Source organism: Phyllostomus hastatus, unplaced genomic scaffold (genome assembly GCF_019186645.2).
Source record: "Phyllostomus hastatus isolate PE091 unplaced genomic scaffold, TTU_PhHast_1.1 phas_scaffold_443, whole genome shotgun sequence".
Classification (NCBI taxonomy): Eukaryota; Metazoa; Chordata; class Mammalia; order Chiroptera; family Phyllostomidae; genus Phyllostomus; species Phyllostomus hastatus.
In genome coordinates, this window is record NW_025334031.1 from 236,999 (window position 1) to 250,640 (window position 13,642).

Genomic DNA, 13,642 nt, shown 5'->3' on the forward strand with positions numbered 1-13,642 from the left:
AGTCAGAGTCAAGCCTGGTCGGGACGCCTATGAGAAGCAACTGATCCGGGTTTCTCTTGCTCTCCCCTCCTCTCTCTAAGAATAAATAAATGAAATCTTCAAAAACCCCACCTGGGACCTGTCTGGGCTTCTTCTGCAGCACAAGGTGGGGGGCACTGCTCATTTGCTGCTGGCAGTGCGGGGTGGGGAGGCCTGGGAGAGGCCGTGGCATTGGCGGGACAGCCCCAGGCACCATGGGTGCTGGCCTCCTCATGCTGGGCGCAGAGAACATCGAGGGCCCGCTCCGTGGCCCCAGCACAGAGTCAGAGGGCCCTGGCGGGTGGCGTGCGCACAGCCCGGGGACGTCGGTCTCGGCTCCCTGGGACGCCTGCTGCCGCTGGAGCCAGTCCCCACGGGCAGGAGGGAGGCACCTGTTGTCACCCTGTCACCGCTGTGGCCGGCCACGTGGTGCACATCCCAGCTGGGCTGCCCTGCAACCATCACCGGGGTGCAGCTGCACCTACCCTCCTGGGACACTTGCCTGAAGCATTCAGGTTGCTGTGGCCCCACTGGAGGTGGTCTGCATGCCTGTGGCCTGAGCGGGAGGGGTCAGGGCTGGGGACAGGGTCCTGTGCACGCAGGGTTCAAGGGCACGGAAAGGCCAGCTTTGCCCAGTGAGTGCTGGCAGGCCCCCCCTGCGACCCCCCCGGTGTGCACAGCAGGCCCGGCCCTTCCATGGGAGAGGCTGCAGGTGCTGCTGGCGTCCTCAGGATCCCAGGCGCGGAGTAGTGGGAGCCCGCCGGCGGGGGAAGGTGTCATGCCTGCCTGTGTCTCCCAAACCCCCATCCAGGGTACCTGGCCAGCACCCCAGGCACTTGCCCTGACCTGGAACTGAACCAGCGACCCTTCAGTTCTCAGGTTGGCGCTCAATCCACTAAGCCACACCAGCCAGGGCTACAATTGTTGTTTTTAAATGAATTAATATATTTTTTAAAGATTTTATTTATTTATTTTTAGGGAGGGAGAGAGAGAGAGAGAGAGAGAGAGAGAGAGAGAGAAACATCAATGTGCGGTTGCTGGGGGTTATGACCTGCAACCCAGGTATGTACCCTGGCTGGGAATCGAACCTGGGATACTTTGGTTCCCAGCCCGCGCTCAATCCACTGAGCTATGCCAGCCAGGGCGAATTAATATTTTTAAATCAAAGAAAACAAGCCTACTTCCTAGTGAAACTGCTCCCCTTCCGGTGGGTGACCCTGAACTGCAGACACGGCCCCGGGGCCCATCACACTCCAGAGGAGGAACCAGTGTTCCAGGGCCCAGGCCTGACTCCACCATCAGGGACTGGAAGCCTCCAGGCCCGGCGTGCCCCCCGCCCTTCCGCCTGTGTAACCCGACACTCCACAATGGCTGCCCTCCAGAGGCACAGCCAATCCTGAATTTCGCAAACGCCAGGGAAAGGAAACTTTGGGGAAACTGAAAGTAGCGAGGACGGGAAGCACCCACGGAGCACACAGCGTCCCCGGGGCCTGAGGAATCCGCTCTGTGTAGGGACCATGAGCCGCACTTCCCAGCGCTTGTTCGCCGGCCCCCACGCCGGAGTCCCCGCGTCCTACGAGATGCTCAAGGAGGAGCACGAGGTGGCCGTGCTGGGGGCTCCCCAGATCTCAGCGCCCGTGGTGTCCACCGTGGTCAACATCCAGCCTGAGACGGCCGTGCCCGACCACATCGTCTGGTCCCTGTTCAACACGCTCTTCTTCAACGTCTGCTGCCTGGGCTTCGTGGCGTTCGCCTACTCCGTGAAGGTGGGTGGGTGCGTGTGTGGGCCCCCAGGGCTCCTGCTGCCCACAGGGCCCCGGGGACTGGGGAGCCGTTGCACGTGTGTGTGCACATGGGCGTGTACAAGTCACAGTGAGTCTGTGCCGGGGACATGGGGGTGGCAGGGTCAGCCCTGGTCTCCAGGACTCCAAGCAATTCCCTACTGACCATGCCAGAAATTAGCTCTCTTGGAAAAAGCAAAGGACTCCCACACCCTGACTTCCTGTGGGGTGAGGCCAGCAGAGGGACCAGGGCAGGGGGAGTAGGTGCCCGGGGACCCCTGGAGAGGCTGAGAGGCTCTGAGGGAGGGACCCCCTGGCCCGGACCTGCTCGGGCTCCAGGGAACAGGCAGAGGAGGGTCCTGATCTGCCTGAAGGGCAGGGGGAGGGCTCTGGGCGGGGACCATCAGGGCAGGACCTGGGTCAGAGCCGCTGGCTCTCCCCAGCTCTGCTCCAGGCCCCCCTGACCGTCTCTTCTCCCCCAGTCCAGGGACCGGAAGATGGTGGGCGACATGACGGGGGCCCGGAGCTACGCGTCCACCGCCAAGTCCCTGAACATCGCGGCCCTGGTCCTGGGCCTCCTCATCATATTTGGTGTCATCACTGCTGCCATCACCCGTGCTATCATTTCTGTTACTTGACTGGCTCACTGATAATGTGGAAGAAACTTTGATGTCACCAAGAGTGAGGAGGCTTCTGGTGGCTGCCCATAGACTGAGGCTGTCACCTCTTCACAGCTGTTCATGCACACGTGTCCACAACCGAGTGCAATAAAGGACATGCACCTGACAACCCTGTGCTCTCACCTGGTGGGGGGGGGGTCCTGTGAGAGTCCCAGTCTGTCCAGATGCAGAGCCCAGCCTGCACTCTGTGGCACCTGCTTGCTGCCCTGGGGCTGGGGAGGAGCTTGTCCTCAGCCCTTACCTGCACCTGGCCTCCAGCTGGGGGCACAAAATGGAAAATGTTTTAGGGACGAGGACTTGGGGTACTTCTCCAATCAGCCCCTGAGGAAGGGCCCCTTCCTTGTCAGCAATGGCCACCTGCTGGCTACAGGAACCACCACTGTGTGGACATGAGCTTTGCACCCGGAGACCTCCCCCAGCCCTCTTACCAAGTCTAGCAACACCTCTGCTGTGTCTCTGTGCCACCATCTCCTCTGAATGGGCGGCTCCTCCTGGCTCCGTGCCTGCCCCACAGCGGTCCCCTTTGCAGCTGTGACGCAACCCCGAGGTCCCTGTTCATCGAGACCACCCGGCACCCGTCCTGCCCAACGGTGACCTGGGACCTCGGGGTCCCGGGTCTGCCGACCACCTCCCGACCCACCCTGGTGGCAGAGCCTGTGGGTGTCTGTCGTCTCCCACGGGAGCTGCCATGGTCACAGCCGGGGCCGCTGACTGTCGTGTCCCTGGGCACATGCACGCAGCTCCTGGCTCCACAGGGTGTCCCCACAGAGCCCCTCCGTGTGAGGGGTCCCCTTCAGGGCTTGCTGTGACCCGAGCCCTGTGCGTTGTCTCCCTGAAAACAGCCCCTGTCTGCTCTGTGCCCAGACAGCCTGTCCACTGGGAGCGGGATTTTCAGGCGGCTGCGGTGGCCCGTCTCAGGGTCCCCTGAGTCCACAGTTGCTGTGACGCCAGCTGCCAGCCGAGTGTCACCCCGTCAGGCTCTTTGTCACTTGGATCTTGTGTTTGCTTTGCTGGGGTTCCACCGGGATGTGCTGAGCGTGGGTTCGCCCCTCTTTATTCTGGTGGAGAATGCTGGGTTCCTCGGGTCTGTGCGTTCCTGTCTCCCTGGGTCTTGGGAGATTCTCATCCAGTGCATTTTCACATCTGAGCCTCCCTCACTGCCCACGCCCTGCCCTTCCGGACCCCAGGGTGCGGGAGTGGAGCCCTCCCTCCATCGCGTCCTCACACTCGCCCGCCCGTGTCTGCCCCTCGGCCTGGGCGCTGCTGGCAGGAGGGTTGTTCCTCGTGCGCGTCCTCGGAGTGGGGCTGGGGGGCGGCTGCACAGGGACCAGACCCTGGGTGTCGGCGGGACCCCGCGTCCGCCCCCGCCCCCGAGTGTGCCCCTGAGTGTGCCCCTTGCTCAGGGCTCGGGCACTTCCAGGGTGGCTGGCCGGTTCCTGGGCAGATCCCCAACGGCACGTGTCACCGTGTCCCCTTCTGTACTGGACCGTGCACACTTACCATTGACCTCCAGGAGGTCACCGCTCGGCAGCGTCTCACCGGGAAATGCCAGGGTCCAGCGCATCTGTCGCCCGAGGTTCCGCAGATCCTCAGCCACCTGTTCCTGTGCCCCGGGTGCCGGGCGGGCAGGTGGGTGCAGGCCTGGGCCACACCCCCCGAAAGGCTCCTCCGGGGTCCGAGGGCGCAGGACTCACCCACGGGCGATCCGAGGCTGAGATGGCCCTGTGTCTCTGGACGATTTCTTACGTTGTATCTCCTGCTGCACCTCCTCCTGTAAGTTCATACTCATTCCATGAATTTCTTTGTTCAGACTTAATTCTTTCATGCTTTTCATATTTAGTATTTGCACAAGTGTTTTTTCTGATCTTCGTTGATGTTCACGGGTGGACCTTTTTCATCTTACAGCTTTTAGGAAAAGTTCCATTCATTCGTGCATCCAGCAGGGACTTGCTGAGTGAGCCCGGACTCGGGAAGGAGCGGCTGCAGGGGGAGGACGCGTGGCCGGCCTGAGGGGCGTGGTGGCCCCAGGCTCACCTGTCCACCTGTCCCGTCCCCCCCCGCCGCCCCGTCTGAGGGCTGGGGCCTGGCCCTCACTGCTCTGGGGTTCCCTCTGGGTCCCCTCTGTCCCCCACCCCGCTGGACCAGCCACCCCAGCAGCTGCTGGGGGCCGGCGTGGCAGCCCTGCCTCCGTGCTGGAGCCCTGCTCCTCCCTTCTGTGGGGGGTGGCTTGTTCTTGGGACACCGGCCTGGGTGGGACCCTGACCCCACCATGGCTCCGGCCATTCTGGGCCTGGTTTCCTCCTCTTTCAGTTCCTCCTCCAGTGCACCTGTCTGGGAGGGACGCATCCTGGGGCTTCCTGGCGACAGAAGCAGGCACTCCCAGGCCACTTGGTGCGTCCCAAGCTCTGTATGCTGTGCATGCCCTAATAGAGCTAATGCCCTCGGGAAGGCGGTAAGTGCTGCTGTTTCCCGCATCATGGGACAGGGATCGGAGACGCAGGGGACGTTCACCACCTGCCCCTGGTCGCACAGCCTCAGAGCAGCAGAGCGGGCCTGGCCCCAGCCCCTCTGCCCCCTTTGCTGTGCTCCTCTCCACAGTGGCTGTCTAGCTCTGTATTCGGACGCAAACCGAGACTCAGGAAGGTTTTGAGAGACAGATCAGAGAACTCGGGGCCCCCTCCCCCTGCCCAGAACTTCCTGTTGACGCCTTTTCTCAGCCCCCGCCCCCGCGACCCAGACCAGCACTTGCCTTGAAGGGAAAACGCCTCAGCCGCTGTCCCCAGTGTGTCACTGGGGTCTTCCCAGGGAGGGTCCCCGGTCCCGCTGGTGGCAGCCCTTCCACGTGTGCTGGCTCCTCGTGATGGTGGTGGCCCCAGCGAGAGCACCCCTGCGGCTTCCCAGAGCCCGGCTCTCCGTGCTGTGCCGGGGGCCGGGGGAGGGGCGGCCTGAGGCTGCGCACCTCTGGCAACAGTGTTGCAGAAATGGAGCTGGGCCTTGTCAGCGCCCCTCTCGGGGAGCTGCGCTCCGTGACTCTCTCCATGGCGACGTGACCTTGAGCACTGGGCAGGGGCGGGTCTGTGGGGTGTCCCCCTGTAGAACCCCGGTTTTCGTGGCCCGTGGGAGTGATTGCACAGACACCTGGAGGCTGTGCGACGACGCTCGGGCCTCCCAAGCTGTGGCCCACAAACCCAGTCCATGGTTGGGGGGGTTGTCTAGGGTTACTCCGGTGCCCTTTGCCCAGAGGTGATTTTCCACTTCCTCTGTCCTCCCTCACGTGCTGACCGGAGTGCCCGTGCCGACGGGCTGTCCCTCCCCCGGGGGGGAGGGTGCCAGCAGTGACCCGTTCAGAGCAGCGAGGACCATCCTCTACCCCTGGGCGGAGAGTCCAGGCCTCGCACCAGCTGCTGCTCCAGCCACTCCAGACTCCAGTGCTCCGAGGCGCCCCCACCCACACCCCCATCCCCACCCCCACCCCCACCCCCACCCCCATCCCCACCCCCGTGGTGGTGGTGGTACTACTCCTCTCGCCACCCTGTCCAGTTCTTCAGATTCTGGGGCTGCAGGACCCCCCAGGCCCCTCCTAGACTCCTCCTGCCCAGCGGGCACAGCCATTGCTCCCAGGGGCCCTGGTCCTGTGCTGGAGGAAGGGCCTGGGGAGGGCAACCGGGGCCCTGGGGGGCTGCTTGCCTGCTGTCGAAGCTCCGAGGCCCCTCCGCAGAGGGCAGTGCACGTGCCTGTACTAGCCGGGCACACGCACGTGTCCGCACCTTGTGCCGGACCTACATGGAGGGCCACACCCCCCGGCGGCCCCTGGGGATGGCCGCCCAGCCCTACAGGACCCAGTGCCTTTCTCAGCAGGGACAAGTCCCGCTCTCGTCACAGAGACAGGCGCGTCTGCTCAGTTCCCTTGGAGCGTCAGGGTCCCCGGACCCCAGTCCCAGGAGACGTCCCCGCGTGAGGCCAGGCAGGAGCTGCGTGCTCGGGTCCGCCGGCACCGCGTCCAGGGCGCCCGTCCTGCCCGCCCTCGGGAGCGGGTCCCCTGGAGCCCTGGCTCCCTCCATTAGGCGGCCCTCTGTCTGGAACGCTCCCCAGTCCTGACGCTCCACGGTGCTGGTTGGCTCCGTGCGTGTGAGCATGGGCAGCGTGACCTAGGCTCTGAGTCAGAGCAACGGGGCCTTGGGGACAGGGTCGGGGGTGAGCCCCGCCAGAGCCGCTGCTGCTCACTGCCCCCCTGGCTGCGAGTCTCCTGGGGACCCTGAGGGTTTAGGAGATGCTCGCTGCTGGGGGAGGAAGGGCGTGGGCGTGCTTGTGGGAGTGAGGGCAGGCGGGCAGAGAGCTGTGTGGTGAGGGTTTTTGAAGGCTGGGCGTTTAGCCTTGGCTGCTGTGGCTCCGTGGGTTGATCCCCACGGCCTGCGAACCCGACAGCCGCCAGTTTGATTCCCAGTCAGGGCACAGGCCTGGGTTGCAGGCTGGGTCCCCAGCTGGCTGTGATGTTTCTCTCCCTCCCTTCCCCTCTCTGGTAAAGTAAGTGCATAGAATATCAACAGAGAAAATGAAGGCTGGGGGTTAGAGGAGGCTCAGGCAGGGTGGCAATAGCAGACTGGCCATCTTTATGCAGATGTGCCAGCATGAGATCACTCCCTGCACTTCCTGTGTGCTGGGCGTGGTCAGCAAATGGCACTGATTGGATTTCTGCTCTTGTCTCCCCGAGTGGGCGGTGGGAGCTGTTGGCCCTGTGGGTGTGACAGGGGACTCAAGACTTGGAAAATTTTAGCTTAAGGTAAAAAGCTGTAAGTCTAGCATGTACTGTGTATGTTAAACTTTTGTTTGAGAAACTACACATAAGGCCCATCCTGGCTCCTGGGGAAAACAGCCCACCTCCTGGGGGCACTGAGGAAGATTAAGGCCTGGGGACATCGGAACCTTTGTTCCAGGGAGAGCAGAGGACCACCCCACCCCTTGGGAGCAGCTAACTGCCCAGGACAGGAATGCTGCAGCTTCTGAATCTCGAAGCCCTCACCCCACCTTGTGTGTCCTCCCCCACCCCCTTACAAAAGATCTGGCCAGGAAAGAGAAGGGAAGATGGGTTGTTAGGGTCTGAACCCGCCATCTTCTCAGACCGCCGGCCATCTGAATAAAGCCCCGTAAAAGATTCATTCGCTGGCATTGATTATTGGATTTGGCAGTGACAGGCAGCCCAAACGCCGGTGTCTTTTCTGGTTACGGTTGGGGTGAAGGGTAAACCATTGACTCCTAAGTGTCCTCCTGTGACGGGACATAGCTGAACAGCAGCCGTTGTCAGGTAGGCGCTGACCGGCCGCTGTTCCCGGACAGCAGCCTTTCCCCGGGAAGCAGTCTTGTGCTCGCTCACAAGGGCGAAACACTGACCTTCGCTTCTGCTTCTGTGTGCTTGCTTTTAGCAGTTGCTCCCCCCTCCATTTTTGCCTTGTAACAAGCACATAAAGGAAGCTCCAGCTTGAGCTCATGGCCCAGAATTCAGATTTTTTATCTCCTCTGGGTCCGAATGCGTGAACAAGCCCCACTTCGAAAACTCCGAGGCCGTCTGAGTGTTCTTTTCCGTAACACTTGCTGGAGGGAGGTGGCATTTCCCAAATGGCTGCAAAGTGCTCGTTGGACTGCCTGTCTCACTGTCCCTCTTCCGCTGTCCTGCCCTCCTCCATGGGACCAGAGAGGGCGAGGGAGCGTCTCGGGGGGCCGGGGTGGCAGCGGGTGGAGGGGAAACCACTTCCCTGCAGCGGGACCACACAAGGTCACAGGGAGAGCAGCTTCCTCCCCAGAGCTTCCAGCCAGGGGCAGGCACAGAGGCCCAGGGACCCAGCCTCTCCTCCCCCTTCCCCCTGGATTCTTGGAGGAGGGAGCATTGGCCTGAGCTGTCTGTCATTTGTGTGACCAGAGTGGTCCCTCCTGTCTCTCCTTTCTTCCTGGGATGCCCCCAGTCTGCATTCCTGGGGAGCCCTGGGTCTCTGTCTGAAGATCTCTGGGAAGTGGAGAAATCTGTGCCTGAAAAGTGAGGGTAGACCCACTGTGGTGTGGATGGGGCGGGCGCTCAGGAGTGGGAACATCAAGAAGCCTACTAGGTAACAACTGTGAAAAGCTGTTGTTTCAGGAACTGCAGGTAGGACCCAGCCTGTGGTGAGGAGAGCACAGCCATTGACCTTTGTCCTCCAGGAGAGACCTGGAGCCATCCAGGTGGTTTCCCAGCCCTGGGGTGCCAGGGACAGACAGAGGACTGCCCGGGCCCCAGCCCATGGCTCGGAGCAAGAACCCTGCACTTTGCTTCCATCCAGTCTTCCCTGAATTGGACACCCCTCACCACACTTTGGTCTCCGTTCTAAGAGGTTGGCTTGGAAGGAAGGTGGGGCACTGTGTCAGGGCACAAACCCTGGGCCTCCTCTGACCCCACCCAGTTGAATAGAGCACCCGGAGACCCCACCCCTGTGTCTGCTCATTGGGTCTGGCAGGTGACCGGCAACTCGAAGGCTGGCTTTTTGGTTCCAACGTGAACATCTTACTCATCCAGAGACCCTGGGTCTTTTCAGTGTTTTATCAGCACTCAAGAACGTTTGTTCATTGTGTTTGCAGAGAGAGAGAGAGAGAAACACTGATAGTTGCCTTCCCACCCAAGCCCCGAGAGGACGTGGAACCCACAACCTACCCAGGCGCCCTGACCGGGAATTCCAACAACTGAGCCACACGGGCCAGGGCCACTCTGGGCCTTTTTCCAGGAGAGGCTCTGGGCCCAGCTGACTTCAGTCCGGGGCCTCACCACCCCCAGGCCACGAGGGGAAGGCCTGGCAGAGAGGGATAGGGGAACTGGGGGCCTCTCCTGGGTCCCTCCAGGAGCAGCCTCTGAAGACCTGGAGAAAGATTTGGAAGCAAACAACGTTGTTTGATCGTCAAAGCAAAGCTCCACTGCCAGGGACCAGCACATCTCCAAGGCCTGGTCCTTGTCAGCGCGGGTCCCCAGGGCAGGCACCCATTCCAGGCCCAGCCACCCTCAGTCTGCCAGCCCGCCCAGCACACAGCCGGGAGTCACCTGGGCCTCTGATCAGAAGCAGCTCCTTTGCTTTCCCGGACAAAGTTCTGTTTTCCCCTCGTTTGGGATTGTTTCCCTTCCCACTCCTGCAACTTCCTGGACTTGAACTCAAGAATTGGAGCCCAGGTTCTTTGACTCTCAGCTCGTTGAGGGAAAAGATCCTTTATTTTCTGCACTGGAGTTGCCAGACAACGTTGTATTAGTCTCGGGCGTGCACCCCAGTGTGATCGGCAGAACTGAGCGAGCACCCCAGAGACTCAGTGCCCAGCGACACCATCCTTGGTGCCCATGGGACTGACTGTGTTCCCTGGGCCGCGCCTGACACCCCGGGACTGTTTGTCATCCCGACCAGTGCTTCCGGTCCCCTCACCTTTCTCAGCGGCCCCCAACCCTGCCCCTCTCCCCGTATCTGCGGTCCTCTTCTCTTCTCCTTGTTAGACTCCCCCACAAATGGGCTCGCGTGACTTTGGTCCTTCTCGGGCGTATTTTGCATGGCCTGATGCCCTCTGGGTCCATCTGGGCTCTCGCAACTGGTTTCCCCTTTCTGCAGGGCCGAGCCCCGTCCGTGGTCTGTCTGCTCCGCTTCGCACGCTCTCCTCTGCCCCGGGCAGCCTGCTTGCTCCCTTCTAGGGGCTGTTTAAGCGCTGCAGCGGACACGTGGTGCCTAGGTCTCGTCGAATGCGTTCCTCCAGCCTGATCGTCAGCAGTGGAACTGCCGGGTCCTTCTTTGCCTCTTGTCACCGTCTGAGATACAGTGCATTTCCTGTGGCACGAGTATTGGTACCCCAGCTTTTTTTGTCTGTTCCCAATGTCATGAAATATGTTTTTCCACTCTTTTCCTTCAGTCTGTGTATGTCTATTTTTTAAAAGATTTTAGTGATTCACTGTTAGAGGGAGGGGAAAGGAGGGGAAAGGAGAGACACAGTGAAACGGATGTGAGAGAGAAACTAATGGAGGACTCAAGAGTTGGAACATTTTAGCTTAAGGGAAATAGTTATAAGCCTAGTGAGTCATGCATATGTTAAAGCTTTTGTTTCATGGGTGGGTGGCCTGGAATGGGAGTAAAAGGCAGAAAACTGTAGTTCAATAGTGATTAAAATAAAATTTAAAAATTTAAAAAAGCTTTTGTTTCAGAAACCACAGATAGATAAGGCCCACCCTGTCTCCGGGGAGACTGCGGCCTCCTGGGGGTACCGCTAGAGACTTCCGCCTGTGGTCAAGTGGAGACATCTGCGCCCTTGTGTCCCGGAGACAGTCAGACCAGCACCAGCCCCTGGGAACAGCTAACTGCCCGGGGCAAGAATAGCACTGTTTTTTTCCACCCCCTGCTTTTCGAAACCCCTCAGCACACTTGGTCCTCTGTGATAAGTCTGGCCTGGAAAGGAAATATAAGATGGTCTGTCAGGGTGTGAACCCACTGTCTTCTCAGGTCGCTGGCCATCTGAGTAAAGTGCCCAGAAAGATTCAATCCCTGTGTCTGCGCCTTAGGTTTGGCAGTGACGGTGGCCCAAACGGAAGTGTCTTCTCTGGTTTCAAAGCATCAGGGGTTGCCTCTGGACCGGGACCCACTGGGACTGAACCCACAAGGCAGGCCTGGGCCCCGAGAGGGCGTGGGCAGGGGTGGAACCCATGACCTTTAGCTTTGCAGGACCTTCAACCACCTGAGCCCCAGGGGTCAGCGCTGTGTGTGTCTGTGTGTTTGAGGTGTCCCCTGTAGACAGCCTTCGCAAGGGTATGGACTGCTATCCCTTCAGCCCCGCCCACGCGGGTCTTGATTTGCACAGTAAACTCTCCCCAGACAGCGCATACGGGGAAGGGGCTTCTGTTCCCAGCCCGGGATCTGAGCTGCTGCTGGCTCAGCCTCCGCGGGGACCGTCTGTGCGCTGCACCCCGGTGGTCCCCCCTTTCCAGCGCCCCCACCCGCTGAGGCGCGAGCTGGCGGCGGCTCCGCTGGAGGCCGCGGGGGCCGGACCAGCTGGAGCTCCTCTGGCGAACACTGAGCTCGTCCACGTCCGGGGAGACGGAAGCAAAAGCTGCCCCCGCCGTCCCTGGGCCGCGAGGACAGGTCCGTCTGGCCGCTGCCGGGTCCTCCTCGCCTCCCCACCCTCCAGTCCGCCGCCGCTTGGTCTCTCGCTGTCCCGGCAGCTGCCAGGTGAATTACGACGACGGGGAGGAGGGGCCCACCATTCCCAGAGCCAGCGCGCTCTCCATGCCCCCCTAGGAACCGCAAGTCCGCCGCTCCCTCCCCAAACCCACCCCGCGCACGTCACTTCGGGGAAACAGAAAACAGCTCCGGGGGAAGGCGGGGCGACTTGGACCGAACCGCCGCGCCCCAGTCCTGGCCACGCCCCCCGCCTCCACCCCGCCCCCTCCCTGCCGCGCGTACCCCGAGCCCCCGCCCCCTCCTCGCGCGGTCTCCCCTCCACGCTCGCAGCCCTCCAGGCCAGCCGGGCCCACCTGGTGAACCTGGTCCAGCCCCTGGCACCGGCCCCGCCCAACCACAGAAGCCCCCGTCCTGCCCCCAACGCAGCTCCTTGACCCGCGCCCCTGCCCCTCGGGATCCTCTCCCGTCCTCTGGTGCGGCGCCCCAGCCGCATCCCCCCGCGGCCTGGAGCGTCCCGGGTCTAAAGCACGCGGTTTCTCCGGCACCTTCTGGACCACCGTGACCCAGCCCCGGCCGCAAGTACAGGGTCTGGTCTGGTCCCGGGGACCTTGTGCACGGCCTCCGTGGCGCGCCGGGAAACGGGGCCCCCTCCCGACACACAACACCAGCTCTCGGGTGGCTCAGGCCCGGTCGGCCGCCCGCGGGGGCACGTGCGCACCCGGAGCAGCGAGGCCGCCAGCCACGCGTGGTCCTGCGCTGCCCCCTGGCGGCGTCCGGGCAGACAACGACCGCAGGGCCTGTGCGATGCAACGCGAGGGGGCGCGGAGTGGGATCCCCGCGGGGAGACGTCACCAGATCGGTGCCGTCAGTTCCCCGGGCCCAAAGACAGGGAGGGGCGTTAGACCCCGCAAGGCCCGAATTCTGACTTCATCCGGATGCTGTCCCAGAGTGGTCCCCACCGCGTTTGTGATGAGACTGAAGTCCAAATTAGGACCCGCTTTAACTAGGGGCCCGGAGGTGAGTGGCTGGACCCAAACGTGGTGGTTCTTGGTTTAACCTGTGGCTGTTGACCCCAGGCACTGGGGACGACCCACAGAGATGGCGGAGGTCAGTCCTGGACCTGCCCCTGGCGGCCTGAGGTCAGGGCCAGCGTCCCTAGGGAGGGATCGCTGCCTTTGCCTGGGGTCCTCCAGCGCTGCCCATCAGTCCCCCAGGACACCCGTGTCTGAGAGCTGCAGGACACATACCCCCAACAACAGCCTGCCGTTGTTGAACAGCCGGCGGCCAGCAGGGCGGGAGCAGGTGCCGAGAGTTCAGGCGGACCCCTCCGCTGCCACCCACCCCCTTGAAGAGGAGGTTGGGTGAGTCCCCACAAGGGCTGGGGACACGCAGGCAGGAAGGTGCAGGCTGAGTCCCCAGGGAGCTTCAGGTGCGGCAGGGTAAAGAGGGAGGAAGAGGGAAGCAGGGTGCTTTCAGAGCCTGTGAGGCGGGGAAGCTGTCTGAACTGAGGCGAGGGGAGGCCGTGCCAAGGACCCTGCCAGGAGGAGGGGGGTGAGAGCCCAGGCCGGGGACGAGGTGGGGGGGAGGCCTCAGGAAGGCCCTGGGCTGCGCCAGGGCTGTCTTCTGCTGGGTGAGGGGATCCGGAGGGGCAGTGGTCAGAGTCGGGTCTGGACCCAGGGCAGTGGCGTGGTCTGTGTTTTGTTGGTCTGGAGCTGGGTCGCATCGCACGTGGGGGATGTGTTGCTGAGGTGCTGGGTGTCACCGGGCCCCACTCCACAGGTGCCAGGATGGCCAGGGAAGAGCAGGATCACAGCATTTGGCCTCTGTCGGCAGTGCCAGGGTTGCCACGACAGGCTGTACACACAGTAGGTCAGGTCACAGCTGGAGGGCCCAGGGTCTGGGGCCAGCAGCCTCCCCACCAGTACCCGCCCCCCGGGAGCGAGCAGCTGATGGTGGTCACACTGAGGCCCCTTCACTTGCCAAAGGCCACAGAGTCCTCCCC

At 62.3% G+C, this 13,642-nt stretch overlaps 1 protein-coding gene across 1 annotated transcript; it reads left to right on the plus strand.

The window, feature by feature from the left end:
* Positions 1-1,418: 1,418 nt before the first annotated feature.
* On the plus strand, positions 1,419-2,585 carry LOC123807287 (interferon-induced transmembrane protein 3-like). Its single transcript, XM_045820984.1, has 2 exons — positions 1,419-1,784; positions 2,282-2,585. Exons 1-2 carry the CDS (start codon positions 1,536-1,538, stop codon positions 2,435-2,437), a joined length of 405 nt encoding a protein of 134 aa, XP_045676940.1. The 5' UTR covers positions 1,419-1,535; the 3' UTR covers positions 2,438-2,585.
* The last annotated feature ends 11,057 nt before the right edge of the window (positions 2,586-13,642 follow it).

Excerpts from the sequence above, each read along its gene's own strand:
- LOC123807287 (XM_045820984.1), top strand. The coding sequence starts at position 1,536 with ATGAGCCGCACTTCCCAGCGCTTGTTCGCCGGCCCCCACGCCGGAGTC. Across the intron at positions 1,785-2,281 it reads CGTTCGCCTACTCCGTGAAG|TCCAGGGACCGGAAGATGGT; the intron begins GTGGGTGGGTGC and ends CTTCTCCCCCAG.